Here is an 18,688-nt window from a genome sequence, read left to right as displayed (position 1 = left end):
AGCAATCTCACTGGTTAAATCCTGGCTAGCATCTGAAAGATTACATATTGTGTCTGGAAGAACTGTCATGGTTAACTTTTTGTCAGGATCAAATATTTTTCATTCATTTACTGTTTTATTATGGGTGTTTTAGAATAGTCTGAACAAATGTATACACATGCATAAATATGTGTAAACGTTCATTTTCACCATTCATTTGTAATTCCACTTCTAAGAATCCACTGTGTGTAGTGGACAGATGTGATTCTTACAAGCACAGTGCCCTGTGTGTGTGTATGACTGTATGGATTGTGAATGGTTTTATGTACAATAGGGTCTTTTTTACAGCTTTCATGAGAGAACAGTTGTCTTGACAAATTTCTTGTCATTGAAATTCAACATGTAAACTTGACTCTGTTAAATGTCTGATTACGCAGAGTAGTATTTGAAATAAGTATACTTTGCAATTCATATGTACAAAACGTAGACCTTCTGAAAATCCAGTGTGCAATACAAAGAAGTGGAGCACAGTGGGAAAATGAGTGTATTAAGTTAACTAACTGGTGTATTAAGTTAACTAGCTCCAGTACCAGTATACAGTATACCAGTATGCAGCTTGTGCTCTGAGAGAGGGCCTCAACGTTGATGCTGTAGCCCAGTGACTGGTAGAGCTGTGTAAAGAGGTTATGCTTCATAATTGGCTGTTAGGTCAAGTTGAATATTTAAATGGGTTATCTGAATATGTTCTACAGAATTTAGCACTATGGCTGTCTGCTGGCACTCAGGCCACATACACTAGGGTCCAAAATTATTGGGACACCTGGGCATTTTGTGGTTAAATGTGGATGTGTCCATGTAGCTATTAGTTTTATCACTCAAACCTAATTTATGATGTGGCAAAAAGTTACATGTTTTGGCAACTATTAACATTTTCAAAACATCTCTTTGTGGTTGGCACACGATTGCCTGATGACTACCCTTATTTCCAACATTTTAATAATGACATTAATTCTGCCAAACAAACTGACAATTCCATGACATTAACTTAATAAGTATGTAGGTACCTTTTAAAATTGAGTGCAGACAAGTGAACAAAAATGACCATCACTTCAATTAGGCCTGATTGAACGTTGCCCTGCCCCCTAATTGAACACTCATACTGAAGCCTACATAAACCTAACAAGGTTGGAACATGGTCACAGAAGATGAAGCTGAAATTTACATTGACATAAATATGACTTTCCCAATGTCTGATGGAATATACAGCAAATATATTGTGGGTTTTCAGAAAAAAAAGTGAATGTCCCAATAATTTTGGACCCCACTGTATGTGGCTGCTTTGCAGGTTTCCTGCTGCTGTGGGCAAACGCTGATCTCCGTATCATAGAGACTACTACATTTCAGGAAAGAGAGCAATGTCGGTTTATACTGCAGACATTTTGGAGTTTGCAAACATCACTGCCAATTCAGACATGGGCTGCTGGGGTTTGAGGAGTGCTGAAAGCACTAGCCACATGGGGCTTTGACTGTCATTAGGTCCACATGCTTTAACTGTTTCAGACTTGGTGTCAGTGCTGTCAAGATCAGGTGCACAATATCTGGGCACAAAAGATTTACCCTGGCATTTAAGCATGAAGCCCTTGAACAGAATGGCATGGAATTAATAAGAATTAAGCTTTAAGAGAAGGCAATTGGTATCGCTGTGTATGTACACCAACATCTCTGCCTCTGCTGTGCCTGGCTCCACTCGGACGACACGGTTAAAGAGGCGCTGGATCCTTACCTTGCAGTTCCAGAAGCCCACCTGCACGCACACTCCACTGGGTGTGATAAAAGTATGGATTTGTATACGAGAACGCATGTCCACTGTGGAAGAAGGCTACAGCTGAAGGTGACTGGTCTAGGGGGAGCTACCCCTTAAAAGTTCACCTGTGGCCCTGAAATGATTTTCCTCACTAGTGGGTTAGTGTAACTAGCCTTTCAGACAGTGTCTGGTAGTGGTGACACCAGAAGGTATTACTGAGCCAGCTCAGTTCATCCCTGCATCAGGAGGGACAAAGCACAGTGCGATTTATCACTGTTCAAGTTTACTTTTATCACTGGTGAACACAGAGCTGAAAAGCATCTTTCATTCGCCGCTCCATCTCCTCAGTCCTTCCTTCTGTCTTTCCAGCAGCAAATGTAATTGAGATTAATCCAATTAGTTCGGACTTCGTAGAAAGAACAAGAACCCTGACTGGTGTGAAAGAACCGTTTGTTATGACTCCAGGAAATACTTGTGGAAGGCATATTCCTGAAACCCAAAGGAACAAAATCTTAGATCTTGGGGGACATCTAAAGTTAGGTGCTTGGGTCAGTCTGCAAATCGAATCTGTCTGAATTGCAGTTGTTTTGTTTGTATCCTGGGCGAACGTGTCCCTTTACTTTCTAAGGACTGAACACAACTATTCATCTTAAGCTTATCCTTCCTATAAACTGTTTTCCAAGAATGGTAGGTCACCTCCATCTCATTAGCTTCATTCAGTTGTGTTTGACAATAAAGAGAGTAATAATAACAAAAAGTAATATCCTTTTAAATTATTGAAGGTGTACAGTTGATAAAAATGTTAGAATTTTTTTCCCATATACCTGGAGTTGTCTGATATGATTAAACTCGGTGTGAATGGATTTACAGTGGTAGGACCCTCACTGTTGACTGGGGAGGATTAACAGATGTGTAATGTTGAAATGGTCCGGAGTTCATGCGAAGGAGCTCAGGTCAGCAATGGGACAAGATGCTTGAGACAGGCTCTTCTTCAAGCGGCTGATAGACCATTACTGGAACTGACATTTCACCTCACCTGTCAATCAGGCACGGGTCTGCTAAATCTAATGTGATTTTAACCAGCGTGTGACCAGTGGTCGGGAGAGATGGTGCTTTTTCCCTGTCTTCTCTCAGGGGTCGCAGGGTTGTCAGAGGAGATGGATGGAAGACATAGCACTATGGCTATCCTGCTGTGGAGGGAGGAGGGGCTTAGGCTTAAGCAATGTACCATTACCCACATTCCCTCCCTCAGTAAAGTGAGGTTTAAAGTCCCTCACTGCAGGCTATAAAGAGTTTAGGTTAATTAGTGCCTAAGGGCACAACAGCCCTGCGTCATGAGTCACATCCCTTAACCACTAAACCACACTGATGCGCGTGGTCCCACCACCCCACTAAAACAATCCACTACTGTGTCTCAAACTATGCACTTTTGAAATCAGAATGGGTAACTGTGTAGGTTCTACTATGAATCCAATTTGCACAATATATTTTCAGGTTTCAGGGCCGCAGTGTAGCATAGTGGTAAAGGAGCAGGGCTTGTAATTGAAAGGATCGATTCCTCACTGGGACACTGCCACTGTATCCTTGGGCAAGGTATTTGAACCACAGTTGCCTCAGTAAATATCCAGCTGTATAAATGGATAAATGGTAACAATTGCATCTAAATGACAATAATGTAATGTGACGTCATAAGTATGGCTTAGTAGCTGGCTTAACGAATGTCACTACTGTGGTAGCCTAACGGTTAAACACCGCTACCACCCTTCACTGCCAAGGGAGCCATTTACTCCAAGTCAGTGAAGGACATGACTGTTTCCCAGGGAGCTTCCGTCAGCTGTGGCCAAAAAAAGCAAACCACAGGAAAGTCTGGGAGTTGAACACACAGGTCGCCCTGACACAAAACTAAGCCAATGACCCTCAGAAGCCCTTAGCCCCACCCCTCCTGTAGCTATGACGAAACAGCTTGGCGACATGCATAGCTGAGAGTGGGATCTAGGAGACGGGGGTCTCCAGCCCCCCTTGTCTGATTCCTGTTCCCAGACCCCACAGCACCCCTCGTCTTGAAAATTAATTACTGGTATTTCTGTTTTTGTAGCATTTTGAAAAGCTGTCATATTGTCCTGAGTCTGTTGCTGTGATTCCCATGGTATCAAACAACAAATTAGGTGATTAAGGGTACTGTGACAAGCAGAGGCGCCACCCTACCTTTCATTGATTTAAGGAGATAAATACTTTACTCATCAAATGTGACGTTTCGGAGAATCAGTACATTGGGCAGGAATGAGTTGGGTCCTCAGGAATTCATGACTTAACCCTACGTCCTGATCACAAAATTACTATTCCATATTCCCATGTTGCTTAACAGCAGAAAACATGCAGCAACATGTAATACCAGGAAATTTCAAACACCCAGTCTTTTTCATCTAAAATACCACAAAATATTTCTAACACAACTTTATAAATCATCTTTAGAAACAATAAAAAAATGAACGGTCTCTTTTTATGCTAGCATAGTTCTACTAAAATAACAAAACTTCCTTCTGACTATGGGTAGGGTCACATACCCTTGGATTCAAAATCCAAACAATATACCTTCAAAGTTCCACAGTTAGGAGACAAGAGGTAACGTCAACACTATATACACTGACTGCAAGACCATCTTCCAGGATGACATAACTGCCATTTAAAAGTAAATTCCAGTCACAAACAATAGTATAGGTATATGTTCATGGTGCATTCATGGAGTTCCACTCCAGGTGAGAGAACAAAGTTATTAAGCTGTTTTAAAGAACAAGTGCAATCAGAGATTGCAGACCCTCACCAAAGTGATTGAGCTACATTCTCTGTAGACTCTGATTAAAGCCTTGATCGATGAGAATCAGGAACGGACCTACTTTTTCTGTGAAAATGTGCAATAAAACAGAATGAAATATACTGGGATACTTGGGCTGAATGCACAAGGCAAGGGTAATCATCAAGTTAATTTTTAGGTCGTTTGTGCTAAACAGCCCTGTTTGAGCCGGTGTGTACACATGTCCCCTAGATGGCAGCATTGATTTATAATGCTTTTGTGTCTCTAATGTATCCATCTCAGCATGTCAGCTACTCCACAGTGATGAATACAGAGGATTTTCTGCTGGTGAAAATACTTCTATGTTAAATGAGAATATTTCTTCAGGAAAACCAAATCTGATTGATGTTGTGCATATGCTTTGATGACTGCTCGCTTTCAAACTGGTGGACCGCGGAGGTTCGAAGAAAGCTAGTGGATCAAATTTCCTAATTAGCTAGCTGGCAGTTCCAAGAATGGTGCAATGGAAAAATGTTCAAAATTAAAATTCCATACAGGTTGCTGGTATTATTTATTCAAACACTTCTACGTGACACACACACACACACATTCATACATACATACACATACACGTACACACGCCCACCTGCAGAACAGTCCATATTTTAAACATTTAATTCTCACATATCATTAACCACGAGCAAATCCAAATCCGGGCTGTGGCCAGGACCTTTCCTTCGGTACCTTGCCATACCCTTGGATTGTCCACAGGGACAGAGAGAAGTGGAGCTTTGCCAAACTCTCAGAACAGTCGGGGTGGGGTTCACAGCCAATGAAGAACTGAGGTGTGTCACCTGACCACCCACTTCCCCTGCTTCGTCATACAAGATTTCCCCTACCCAGCGAGCAGCTGTATATATATCAAACAATGTAAAAAAAAAAAACAAAAAAACCCAAAATTCTATTAAAAGCAGAACCCCCCTCCCCTTCCTTCCCCTCCCTCTGATTCTAGTGGTACATACGGCGTGACAACATAGAAAATAACAGAAAAACAGGGAGAACAGAAAACGAGAGAAAAATACAGAGATCCGAGGACAAACTGTGCATGGTTCAAAATGCACACAGATCAAGAATATGACTGTTTCACGATTTCACACTCGTGTCCACGCTGGTGGGGAGTTTTACCATCTGCAGAGGTGTGCCAGCCCACCAATGGCATCACTTGTCTTTAGGGAGGTGAGTGTGCCAAGAGGCAGTGCACAGATTCAGAGTGATGCCAGGGCAACGGACCTAGCCAGGGGTCAGGGGGTCAGTGTGGGCACCCAAGAGATTCTAAACCGCGCGCTTGAGCGCCACCTGGCTGTGCAGCTCGTCTTTCTCATACTACGCGGTTAGCCAGAGCTGCTCGGGATTTAAAACTGCAAACACTATGTTCGAGGGGCTTGCCTCGGCCAGCCCTGAGCTTGGTAGGAGTTCTAAAAAGAGGAGTCTTCCTCTGAAGGAGAGACGGAGTGAGCAAGCTTCTCGCATCTGAATGCAAGGGGTCAGTCCATTTGGGTGTGTGACTCTGGGCGGGGGAAAGGGGGTTACATAATGCAGCACTTGTTCTTGTGGTTGTGCGGGTCCTTGAAGCGCAGTCTCTGTTTCGGACGGTATTTCTCCAGGTAGGTCAGCTGCTTGCTGTTGATTGCCCCACGGCGCTTCCTGCGAAAAGGAAAACAAAAAAGCAGGGTGGGTGGTTGGGGCACGCGTTTTGACTTTTGACACATGGCTTGTCTTACAGTTCTGGAGGGCTCTGCTGACCCGCCTTCAATTTCATCTTAAAAGATTAAAGACGGTCCTTACTGCCTGATGAACTGAATGGCGTCCTCGTATTTCATCCCACTCTCAATGAGGGCCAAGGCCACCAGGACAGGAGCCCTGCAGAAAACAAAAGCGCCAGCTAAGAACCATGCACCGAAATTAGGAATCTCTCTCTGAGGTGCACCCTCTCAAAGCACAAGTCAAAGGCTGAAGTAACTTGTGTTACCAAGTTCAGTTAGCCTTTCATACATCTGGTGGCAAACTGTGCTTGAATGAGAAGTATGCACGGACCACCCCCTGCTGTAGGGAGGACCGTTGCTTATTACTCACTTGTGCCCAATTTAATGAGAAAAGCCTACTGCAGGCAGACTGAGTGGGGGAACACCTGCCTGGCCTTTGCTCATATGTTATCTCAGCTTAAATGAAGGTTGTCATGGCGAAAGCTTTACAAGACGGGGCTTGTTTGGGTCACTGTTGAGCCAAAAAAGAAAGAAAGAAGCAAAGAAAAAAAGGCCCTGTCCTTTTGAATGCAGTGCATTGCATTGCATTTCAAAGCAATGGCGCCACCTGGTGTGATTTAACAGGGAAGCTATGAGAGTGCCACAGATGTTTTTTCTCTTACGGCAGAACAGCTGCTTCTCGCCCATTTGGAAAGGAAATCACCTTATTTGACATTCCAGGTGTAAATGGGTTGCTGAACAGCAAAATGTCAAAGCCTGGTCTTGTGATTCACGTCCGAGTACCTGGTCATGAGGCGAGCCTCATAGTACTGGCAGCTCACGGATCCAAAGCCATTCGTAGCTTTTTCCACTGCAGATATGGATCCAAGCTAATGTGAACTGGAGTAAACGTTGGCTGACCCTTTTACAACATGGCTTCTCTCACTGCATTACTTGCGCCCAGAGCTGCTTACAACATCATACTGTGTGTTAGCCTCTGCTCAGAGCGACAGGACATCTGCAGTCTTTGTTTGAGGTTGTCCCTGAAAATGCTACATATTTTGCATATTACCTCTGTGTACCTCTGGGTGTTTTCTCTGATTAGCGACAGTGACAGGCTCCCTTTTCTGCCTTTTTGCTCGTCTCCTCAGTTTTTTTGCACCAGTACTGCAGTTGCGCAGTTCACAGATTCCGCCCACAGCTCATACATAAGGAGGACAGCACCGGGAACACCAGTGGGCTGAGCTCACATGGACCAGCACGACAAAAAAGGTGACAGAATATCAAACTAAACAGACTGGCCTGGTTCCAGTTCTGCAGTGTGCTTACAAAAAAAAAAAATAAATAAAAAATACATCAAAAATGATCTTTGGCATCGCGACAAAAAAAAAAAAATCTATGTGAGGTAAATTACCTTAAAACCTCATACCAAGGCCAATAACACAAGGCCAAAAAACACAAATATGTCAAAATGATCCACTCAGATATGTTAAGCTCCAAAATACAACCAAATTACATCCGAAATGCATCATTGTTTGTGTTATAACGTCAACAGGTTCTCTAAAGGGCTCCTCCCATGCCCACACCCCCACCGTGTGAGCCAGCAAGCTGCTTGCTTTTCGCTCATCCCCCAGAAAGGCAAGGGAGCAACACTGAACAGACTCTAAACTAAAACACGAACGCCGGCAACTAAGAATAAAAACGCCAGGGAAAGAGGAGTTTCTTTTGCAAACATGTCAAGACACACTGATGTGACATTTAAAGTTTTATCTGCTGCAGACTTAAAAAGCACCTCGCTCCGGCGCTTTCTTGGCTCCTCATAAGAGAGGGTATCCACTGCAAGCGAATGTTTCCCAACTGAATAATCCGAAAATAAATCAAGAGGAAAGCAGCGCGCACTGGCACCCCTTCAAGAACTGCCGACAAGTCCCTGGGGCGGGAGCGAGGGAGTAACGTGCGTCAGAGACGGTGCTACACCAGTCCGTGGAAAGAGGAAGGGGGGGCAGGGTAGCTGATTCTCGCAACATTCTAGATGCCATTCAACCAGACACTGAAGCAATTCATTGACATTCAAAAGGACGTATGTTACATGATATGTCGTACTCCCTTAGAAGTAATTATGTGCATATATTTGAGGATCACAAAGGAAATGTAACGTCCCGCTATTTATAATCGGTCAAAAAGCACTGAAGAAAGCAAAAATATTTGTTTGTTTCCCTTCCATGTGGGCATGATGTACCAAGTATCAAGCCATAAACCCCCAGAGAAAGGCAAGCAATACCAATATGAATAGCCATAATTACCGCAAGTCTGCAGCAGAACATAATTGGCTTTGCTCAGGGTAAGTTGGGCTTACATGGGCCAGGGTTCATCAGCTCACTGCTGTATCCGCTCCTCCTACTGACTCGCTAGGAGCCACAGTCACAAGACTATCATCAGTGACACCTTCCAACCCCCACCCCCACCCCCCCTGCCCTGCTTACCGTCCAAGGCCTGCCACGCAGTGCACAGCCACACAGCAGCCTGGGTCCTCGTAGAACTTGCTCTTCAGCAGATTCAGCCAGTCTTCCACTATCTTAGTGGGCGGCGGCGCTCCGTCATCAAAGGGCCAGTCCTGCGGGGAGAGGGGACAGGTGAGAAGGAAGTGCGGTCAGGTGAGGACAGAGTGGGGACAAGCGAGAGGGGAGCTGGGACAGGAGAGAACGGAATGGGGATCGGTGAAAGGCAAGAGGGAAGTGGGGAGGCCCAGTGAAAGACCACTGTAGGGTCTGGGAGAGAATCGGTGCACCAGGCAGGCCGCAATGTGACAGCATTGACTGACATTCATTGGCTTGACTGTGACAGCACATGTAATGTGAATTACATTAATAATTAGCTCAGCAGACACCTTTATCCAGGGTGACTCACATGGACAACATGTCAACATTTAAGCCAATTACTGCAGCTGAGACAGTGAGGCTTCAAGAGCCATAAAATGGGTGGAGCCATTATGTCCTACAAATGAATCCTGATTTGAACTAACCGCAATGTTTTGCTACAGCGAGCAAAGCCTTTTGATTGGTACAAAGGAGACAATGATTGACAGCACATTAGCGCCATCCATTCGTGAATCTTCTATTTTCCATCACTTCCATTTCCGCAGCTGGATGTGTACTGATGCGATTGAAGTGGTGTTGTTTGCTTAAAGGCGCTACAGCTGTGCTCCATCTGAGAGCCAAATCTGCAACCCTCAGGTTCTCAGCCTAGCTGGTTATCCGCTATTCCACACTGTCACCCAGGGTGACTCAGTGAGTGACAGGCCAGAGGAAGTCCACTGCATTTGTCCCTCACAGGATGCGGTATGAGACCCCTGCCTGGCGTGACGGCTGGTGACGTTACGCTCCCTGGAGCCCTGAAAAGAGGCTGTTTGGTCCTTCAGACAGCAGGACCTGACAGTGTGGCACACCAAGCTAATCCTGTCTCTAGCTGGGAGCTGTTCCCTGTGGTTCTGAAGGTCAAGGGTTCAATCCATGTAAGGACCAGACCGGTTCCATGGGGGGGACGCTGGCACCATGGGGGCACGGCAGCGATCGTACCCTTAATGGTCATGCTGTAGTACATCAAATGCTAGCCTCTCTCATCAAAGCATGGCTCGGACTCATCAGAAATACACCACACGCTCGGCTCCTCTTTGTTACACATTTTGTTTATTTGTGCTACCAAGATTTCTCAGGCAACACATTCGCAATGTCCTGCGTATGATGATTATCACTCCAAACTGCAATTAAAACGAAAAATATACTGGAGGTTCTTAAATTCAAAGCAACAAGGACTACACAAGGAAACCAAACAGAGCAAAGCACAGATTAATCTTTTCAATTTGTCTTATAAGGCAGAAATGCGATGACAATGTGGTGTATGTCCACACCAGCTAATCTTCACTCTGAAACTACAATGCGGTGCGATGGCCAATATTAATTACACATTAGGGCAGAAATGTGATTCAACCACCCTAGTGTCCAATCAGAGCAGAGAGCAACCACGCCCTGTACACAACTGGGTATTATCAAAGTACTAGTTATATAGTTCAAAAGAGGAGAGCGGCCTTCCCCAAAGTTCCGGAACACTACGGTATCACTCTAGGTGTTGACATCTCTGTTTTCAAAGCATAATTTATTTTCCTTTTATGTTACATTCCCTATAACTCATGTTGTTTCTATACAAGGTGCTCTTTGAAATTCCTTTAAGAGTGAATGTCAATTCAAGTATGATTTAATGTCTGCAGAATAGTTACAGCTCTGACAGAGGCCCATAACTGTCTAGGTGGTTAGTTCAGTCAAGTTCACACTGCCCTGTTCCACACATACTTCCAGTAACTATACATTCCAATTAAAATAATCATGTACCAGCACATCATACTAGTATGACTTGTTTTCTTTGTGGGTGTTTTACCTTTACTCTGTTGGTCCAACAACCCTCCCCCAGAATCACCTCCTTGGAAGTTCTCTTACATTCTCTTACTCATATATATATATATATATATATATATATATATATATATATATATATATATATATATATATATATATCAGCAATGGAGGGGACATACTCAACGAATGTACTTATTCAACTGTCAAAATATCACATAATTTGTCCCTAAAATCATTCAAATATGATACCACTAAAAATTACGATGAGCTCCAGGGTATAATGGTAAATTAAATGTCATTGCGCATTTTGTATTTCTGAGCCAATCCTCATATTGAAAACCATGAATTAGCTTACTCTATGAGCTAATGAAATGCATAGCTACACATATTTATATGTTTAAGTGGGATAAAAATTCAACATAAAAAATGTCCAGAGAAAGTGAGAGGAATTTTGCAGGAGCTGAAGAGCACTTCGTATTGAGCAAACTCCTTGAGAACAACCTTGTGAAGGGCAAGCTTTCCAGCAGGGACCGCCGTTTAAAAATAGCCCCTTAATCCACTAAGAGGTTAACGGCCCACGTCTGGAATGTCAACAGTAAGCTATTAATTCCCTGAGTCTCTTCCAAGACGCATGAGGGGCTGGAGCCATAGACGGGCGCTCCCAGGTCTAATTGTGGCCAGTGTCTCCGCGTTTCTCAGAAACACAGACCTTGCCTCGGTGGCACCTGTCTCACATCAATATTCGCTTCTTCACCTCTCCCATCATTTTGCCTCAGCGATTGGGTGTGAAGAGTTACAGCTCCTCTTTTAAACTCTTGGGCCTTTTTCCAAACCACCCCCCCAAACTCCCCCCCGCCCCACCAACTTCACGGCTAAGGTTACACCTCTTCACAAACGCAGATGTTGTGAGAATGATATCGAGGCCCTTTTCGCAGAAAGGGGGAACTAGATGTGGAAAGTAATATAATATTACACACACAGAGGTTATGCCGTTACGCTAATGCGGCTATCAACTTTCCAAAGGCCCCATAATATTACGTGGAGTTAGCATGACCCACATTAAACAGTTCACTTGTATATTTACTATCTTAGGTTCAGTACACGCATACACACATGCACGCACGCATGCACGTAAGCAAGTTAAAAAGGTCACCGTATAACGACATGTGAGAATTTACTGACTTGATTTGGGCAGTTGCTAGTTGGCAAGTAAAAATATGGCTAAGGTGCAGTTTAAGCAGCTATGATTCCTCCTGTCATTGGAACAGGAAAGTGTGACTCTCCTGTCATTGGGATGCTCCTCTCGTACTAGGGTCAGTGAAAAGCAGAAGAGAGGTGGAGACCACAGGGGGAGAAACCGCCCCGAGTCAGAACTCAGTGACGCAGAGTGAGACAGAGAGACCCTCCATCTCCCACGGCAACAGGGCCGACGTTGACGGGTGAAAGTGAAAACACATGTGGCGCCTGCAAGTGAGCAGTGCTCAGATGTGCAGGGGGAAAGGGGGTTGGGGGGACGGGGGGATTTGCCCCGGTGCAGTGCAGGCAGCCTGGGGGCAGAGTGTGGGTGGGGCTGCGTGGGTCTTCCCTAGCACCTCTACAGCCGGGAAGACAGACAAGAAAGGCCTTTAGTGCAATGCCTTACCCTCTGCCAAAACGTGACCCCTGCAGCGCCACTTATGTGATTACCCTTTTGGAGAATGCAAGAAGGTTAATTAAGGAAACCGTTACTCCGTTGGGTCGATGTGCAAGGTTGCAGGAGGCCAGACTTCAGTATTATCTCCCAAGGGGGGTGCAACATTATAGAGCAGACCAGATGTGTGTGCAACAGGGAATAACACCCCCCCACACATACATATACACACACACACACACACACACACACACACACACACATACACATACACACACATACACACACACACACCACTGCCTCCTCAGACAGATGCAAACATACACACTCCTGTACCACATCTGGATTAGCTCATGGGCCCCACACCCCCACCGCACTGCGGGAGGCTGGACCTGGCCAACAGGTGGGCTGTTTTACACCGCCAGACGTGGTAATGACTTTTTCTGCAGCATACGTCTGTGTGTGTCTGTGTGTGTGTGTATGTGTGTGTGCGTGTGTGTTCGAGATATTCCCCAGGCCTCAGCCATCGGCATCTACACATACACACAGCCCACAGGACCATGGTCTCTGCGCACTCACCATGACCGTGATGCCGTCCTTCTCCAGCGGCGTTTTGTCATAGGTGACCTCACACACCCTGACCACTGTGGTCACCCCATACTTCTTCAGATCCTATAGAAAACACACATATGCACTTATTAGCATTCTGTGCATGTTGGTGCGGGACAGAAATATGGCAAAGCAGTTTGGGAAATGGGTTTATAAGCAGAAGATTTCAGGTTTGAACTCTGATTGAAACTCTGATTTTGCAGTGAGTGCATACCTTCTGACATGCTAGTGCAAAATCTTATTTTCATTTATTTATACTTCAAATGAGACAGAACAAGTGAGAGAGAAAAAAAACACAAAAACTAGCAGAAGGGCAGCAGAGGGTTGCATTTGATTCCTGAGTGAGTCACTGCCGTTGCATCCTTGAGGAGGATTCTTGATCTGAATTGCTTCAGTAAATATCTAGCAGAATATTTGGATAATATGAAAAAATGTAAGCTACGTAAGGTCCCCTGGATAAGGGTGTCACCAGAACAATTCCATAATATATGCCGACCATGGATCAATCTTAGCTTTGTCATTTCCACTCAATGGTTGAGGATAAAGGTAGAGTGACCTGATCCCTCATCAGCTGTGCGCAGTGAAGGAGAACACAGCGTCAGTATGAGTCTTTAAAAGACACCTCAGCACACGGTTTTAGGCACAGGACCTGAGCCTGTAACTTTAGGAGCTACACCTCAGTGCGAGTATCAGGGCCTTGCTGTCCTAAGTGACACTCCAGACTGCAGTCTCTATGCGAGCAGCAGCAGCCTGTGAGCTGTCAGCCAGGCAAGATCTGGCTAAATTCCCCATCATCTGTAATCACTGTGAGGTGAGAAGTATCCATGGTAACTATACGGCTGTGGTAAAAGTTAGTTTCAAGAGCTCAGCAGGGTGTTAAGTCAGGAATCTGCGGCTCAATCATCCATTGTTATCCGTAGCATCAGAAAAGAGACAACAGATTGCAAACCAAACCAAAATTTTGGGAGAACAATTATGGTTCTGTTATCACCAGCAACAGAGAGTTACATACATCATGAATTTTGTAATTAACTGATTGCATAATATTGGAGACTTGCGGTCAATTCATGTTTATGAAGCAGTAAGGTGAATCTATGCAGGTGCTCTGTGCCCGGAGTCCTCACCTCGATAAAGGTGCTGAGAGTGGAGTTGGTAGGGTTGTGTGTGATGAGGAAGCGCATGTTCTTGTAACAGACCTCCACAGGAGCGGGCCGGTTCATCCTTGCCATGATGAGTTCAGAGAAGTCACACGCAGCAGGGAACGGCTTGCAAAACAAAATCGCCGCACCCCTCCAATAGGGACATGCACTCACTTCTCAGGCACCACCAGAGTCCCTACACTTTTTTTTTTGCTTTTACTTTCACCTTCAAAAAGAAAAATTACATATGATTAAATAAATGGAAAACAAGTGCCTTTGCCTCTGGAAGACCCTGCCTGCGGCCCTGGCAAGTCCCTCTGTGTGTGCCACAGGTCCGGGGGGGGGACAGGGGGTGGGACAGGGGAGCGCTGTCCGTTGGCGTGTGCTAGCCTGTGCCAAAGCCTGTTAACCCATCAGTATTATCAAGTGTCTCCTCTTGGCGTTCAGGTGTCGGTGCAGGACACTGCGCTGGACATCCCCTGCCCCGGACTCAAGCGCTGGGATGTTGGGCGTGGCAGTAGTCCCCCCGGCTCTGCAGGAACTCCATCAAACGCTCAGCGGCTCGAGGGCAAGGCTGCGGGGGTCGAAGAGGAGAGGACACCATCAGTTTCACTGCACATCGTTTCGAAATTTAGTGCTGATGCTTCTGAGATTATAGATTTGGCAGTGTATTGAAACTGTTGTGCCAGTACAGCGCTTGAAACGGAATATTCATTTGAAAGTGAGAAAGTAAGCGGGGGGAGTGAGACAAAGACAGGGGGAGAGTAAAAGTGTGAAAGAGAGAGAGGGGGAGAGAAATAGACAGAGAGAAAGAAGGGTGAATGACGGTACACTGAAGCTAGCTAATCAGACATGATGGAGGCTGCCCTGTGCTCAAAGGAAAATGTGATTGAAGGGCCTTCACACAGGCAGAAAAACCCCAAATCCATCCTTGGTGGCCTGCTTCCTCATCCCAATGAGAGGCCTAACTCTTTATGGACCCTGCTATGATACTAATATTATTTTCACTTATTTGCTTAGCAGACACTCTTGTAAAGAGTGATTAATATAGCTTTCATATCATCCATTTATACAGCTGAGTGTTTCCTGAAGTAATTTGGTATCAGCACCTTGCTCATATGTACAACACCCGTGCCCTAACTGGGAAATGAACAAGAACTTTAGATTACAAGACCAGCTCCTTTGTGCTTCTTTACACGAGTTAACTAACGGCAAGTTAGCAAGATCTGTTTTAGCCTGCTGCAATGTTTCATGAACTCTGACCTTTGATGACCTGGCATTTTTTTTTTTTTTTTGCACATTCCAGAAAATTTAGTCCGGCAATAAGACAATGACTGGACAGGAAAAAAAGAATGAAAAAATAATCTACCAGCTAATTTGACAATGACAAAACAAAGCCACGTGCCTTTGTTTACGACCCAATGGCACATGGGTTTCACTGGTGCTCCGCTGCCCCAAAGTCCCCTGCTATGCAAATCCTACCGGAAAGCACCGAAACCAGACCTAAGCATCTGGATTAGTTTCACAGGTTATGGATAGTTTTGAGCATGAAGGAGGCTTTGTACTGATCTTATTCTGCCAATATAACCCTCTGAAACAAAAAAAGTGTAGTTCTAGACAACAATAATCACCTTATGCACTACGGTAATATTACAACTGTCTGATGAAACACATATATAAAATACTCATAGTAAAAACAGGCTCTCATAACCTTCTAATTAGACACCAATCCGCTAATTTAACATCTCAAGGAACAGATAGAGAAGTTACTCTATAGGGGAACATACTTACCCAGAAATGGAAGTACAAATAAATTTGAGCCATTATTGTAACAGGCATAGGTAATGGGATGCGTGCATTATTCATAATTACAAACTGCGTGTTATTACACTTCCAGAAAACTGGCAAAGAACATGAGTACAGCTACTCGCAGGTAAAGCTTTTGTTAGAAGCCAATGTAAAAGTTGTCATAAAATATAAAAATATTCAGGATCCCTTTATTCCAAAGCAAAGAAGAGCAACAGTTGGTAGTTGGCAAAAACTTTTTGAAAAAGTAAATTGAGTCACAATACTACATGCAAATCTTAACTACTCAGAACTCAGAATATTCACTAGACTTCACTTTACTTGCTCAGAACAATAACTAGAACTTAAATTCACTCTCCCCACCAAAACTGGTTTTACCAATGTTGCACTAAGGTGAAGGGGAGCCTGAAATCAAAGTCCTGCTCACCTCTGCTATGCTGGAAGAAAGAGTCTTGGTGAAAAAAAAAAGGCAGCCTACTCCTCAGATTCTCCGAAGAGCAACAGATTGGTCGAGTCCCTTTTACAATGCAAGTAAAGGCAGCTCCACAGAACTGAGCACAGGGCAGCCGTCGGGTCTGACAAGCGCAGATGAGCCCCCGCACAAGCACGTTTGCACATGCGGCGTGCCGAGAGTCGTCTCCCTGGCGATCCGACCACGGCGGGAGCAGAGAGGCGGCCACACGCTGGGAAGCTCGCGTCAGCCGAGACAGCTACAGCTAAGTCGCAGCAGACGTGACCTAACAAGTGTTGCTGGTCGGGGGGAGTGGGTGGGGGGTACTCTTTCCCCTTGCCTGCTCCTCCCGATGCTCCTAGCCCGGTCCCTCTATGCGGCGGGTCTGGAGGGGGCAGCAGAAAGTAAACAACCGCTATCGCTCACGCTAATAATCGTCTCTGCTCTGAACCAGTTGAGGCTGCTTTGGCTTGCCATATGACACTGACAGCACTCCACTGATAATGTCACAAACAAATGCACACTTAATGCTCTTACAGGGATAGAGCACTGCCCCTCCTACACACACACACACACACACACACACACTCTCTAAATAGAATGTCCAATAATTCCAGCAAAGAGACTACAAGGCAACAAGCGATTAATTATTTCTTTCCATCCTCCTCACCGTTTTCCTGCTATTGCCCTTCCAATGAATTGCTTTCCTCAATGGGGATCGGTTAATCTGTGGTGAGCAATAAACAAATGTAACCGAGATCAGACAGGTCACCTTTCAAATCAGAGATTTTAAGCCACAGCAGAAGCAATGCTCATAAAAGAGAACCAGATTAACATTCTTGTAAGAGTGTTTTTTCACCCCCACAATCAAACAATCTAGCAGTTCAAGGCAACACTGGAAAATTCTACACGTATAAAGGGATTGACTGAAAGCAGTCCTTAAGCAGGCTGCAGTTCCTGCAGAGATGAAATGGGTCATCTTAGCAGGAGAAGCAATGGTTACTGCCAATGCAGAGAAGTTTCAGGAGTTGCATTTGGACCTACAAATGTTCCAGATCTGCCTACGTGTTGTGAAACTGATGGAATGCTCCCGTTCAAAATGAAGCAAAAGCTCCTCGGGAGCAGCTTGGCAGAGCGACGTACTTCCACAGCCTGGGGCAGCTCCACAGAAGCGCCAGTCTGGGCATTCTGATGAATCAGATTCATACGCGGTGAAACCGACACCAACCGGAGCCGTGCCTGCACCGGAGGTGACAAGCTCTTTTAAAAGACTCTGACTGCAGTGGAATTTATCTGAACAAACAAAACAGAGTGAACCCCAGAAGAGTGGGAAAAACTACAAGAACATAGGTTTGAATGACAGGTGTCACTCTCCACCCTTGGTAAATGTGGTGGAGAACTGCTTAGTTATGCTTAAAAAACACAAACCAATAAACTGACAATTAGTTTGCATTTTTGACATGAGTCCTCTAACTCTGATCATATGCTCCTGATGCTGCCCCAGTTGCCGCTGTACTTTCACCATCATGAATTTTTTAAGGTTGAAGGAAACTGGGTCTTTTACTTGCTAAAATGAGAACGTATTCAGCATGATGGCTAATGTGGATGGCTTATGTCCCCAGATCCACATTCTTCAAATACAGAGCTAATTGTGAGCATTTGCTAGTTGAACCACAGCGCCATTCAAGTAATTTCATACTCAAATATGGCTTCCGAGATCAAATATGCAAACCTTGCTTTTCCTCCTCCAAGCACTGTATGAAAGTCCAGCTCTTTCAGCTGGCAAATTGATCTACCTTTACCCACAGTATATAAGACAAGGAGCACTTAAAATATAAACGAATTATGCCATTTCCACAGCCACTGCACAGCTCCCCTCTCTGCAAATGCTACAGAAAAACACAGAAACCAGACCTGAAGAGTTGGCTTCCCAAGTTCTGGATAGTTCTGACTTCTGAGTATGAAGAAGGATTTAAACTGCTCTCACACTGCATAGCTGCCAGTATCACCCTCTGCAATAATAAACAAAGACAGTTCTATACCAGAATAACCACCTAATACATCACGGTGATGTTACAAATGCCTGGTGAAATAAGTCTATAAAAACATTAAGTGAAAGTAGACTCTGGTGTCCTTACAACCACTACAGCACTTTCTAATCAGACACTAATCAGCTCATTAAATGTTCCCAGCTGCTTTGGATGTAGAAATTGCTCTACAAGGCAAGATGCTTCTTACACAAAAGTAGAGGTGAAACAGGAAAATACTTCAGAGCTGTTACATGGCAGCCATAATCTTCATTCATTACTCATAATTAGAAAGTTAGGA

The 18,688-nt window shown here is 44.7% G+C and overlaps 1 protein-coding gene across 9 annotated transcripts in view; it reads right to left on the bottom strand.

Moving 5' to 3' along the window:
* Positions 1 to 5,139: 5,139 nt before the first annotated feature.
* Positions 5,140 to 18,688, bottom strand: part of ptp4a3b (protein tyrosine phosphatase 4A3b) — a 32,417-nt gene continuing 18,868 nt past the window's right edge. For 3 of the 9 annotated variants that reach the window (XM_036539796.1, XM_036539802.1, XM_036539797.1), the window contains 5 exons: positions 14,089 to 14,677; positions 12,935 to 13,027; positions 8,800 to 8,930; positions 6,420 to 6,494; positions 5,140 to 6,278 (listed from right to left, as the gene is read on the bottom strand). In XM_036539796.1, the coding sequence (XP_036395689.1) occupies positions 6,161 to 6,278; positions 6,420 to 6,494; positions 8,800 to 8,930; positions 12,935 to 13,027; positions 14,089 to 14,193 (522 nt within the window). In that variant the 5' untranslated portion in view covers positions 14,194 to 14,677 and the 3' untranslated portion in view covers positions 5,140 to 6,160. The other 6 variants (XM_036539798.1, XM_036539799.1, XM_036539801.1 and 3 more) reach the window with 6 other exon arrangements.

The sequence above is a fragment of the Megalops cyprinoides genome, chromosome 10 (assembly GCF_013368585.1).
Source record: "Megalops cyprinoides isolate fMegCyp1 chromosome 10, fMegCyp1.pri, whole genome shotgun sequence".
NCBI lineage: Eukaryota > Metazoa > Chordata > Actinopteri > Elopiformes > Megalopidae > Megalops > Megalops cyprinoides.
The sequence above is the reverse complement of the archived record's forward strand: the minus strand, read 5'-3'. Positions and strand labels throughout refer to the sequence as shown.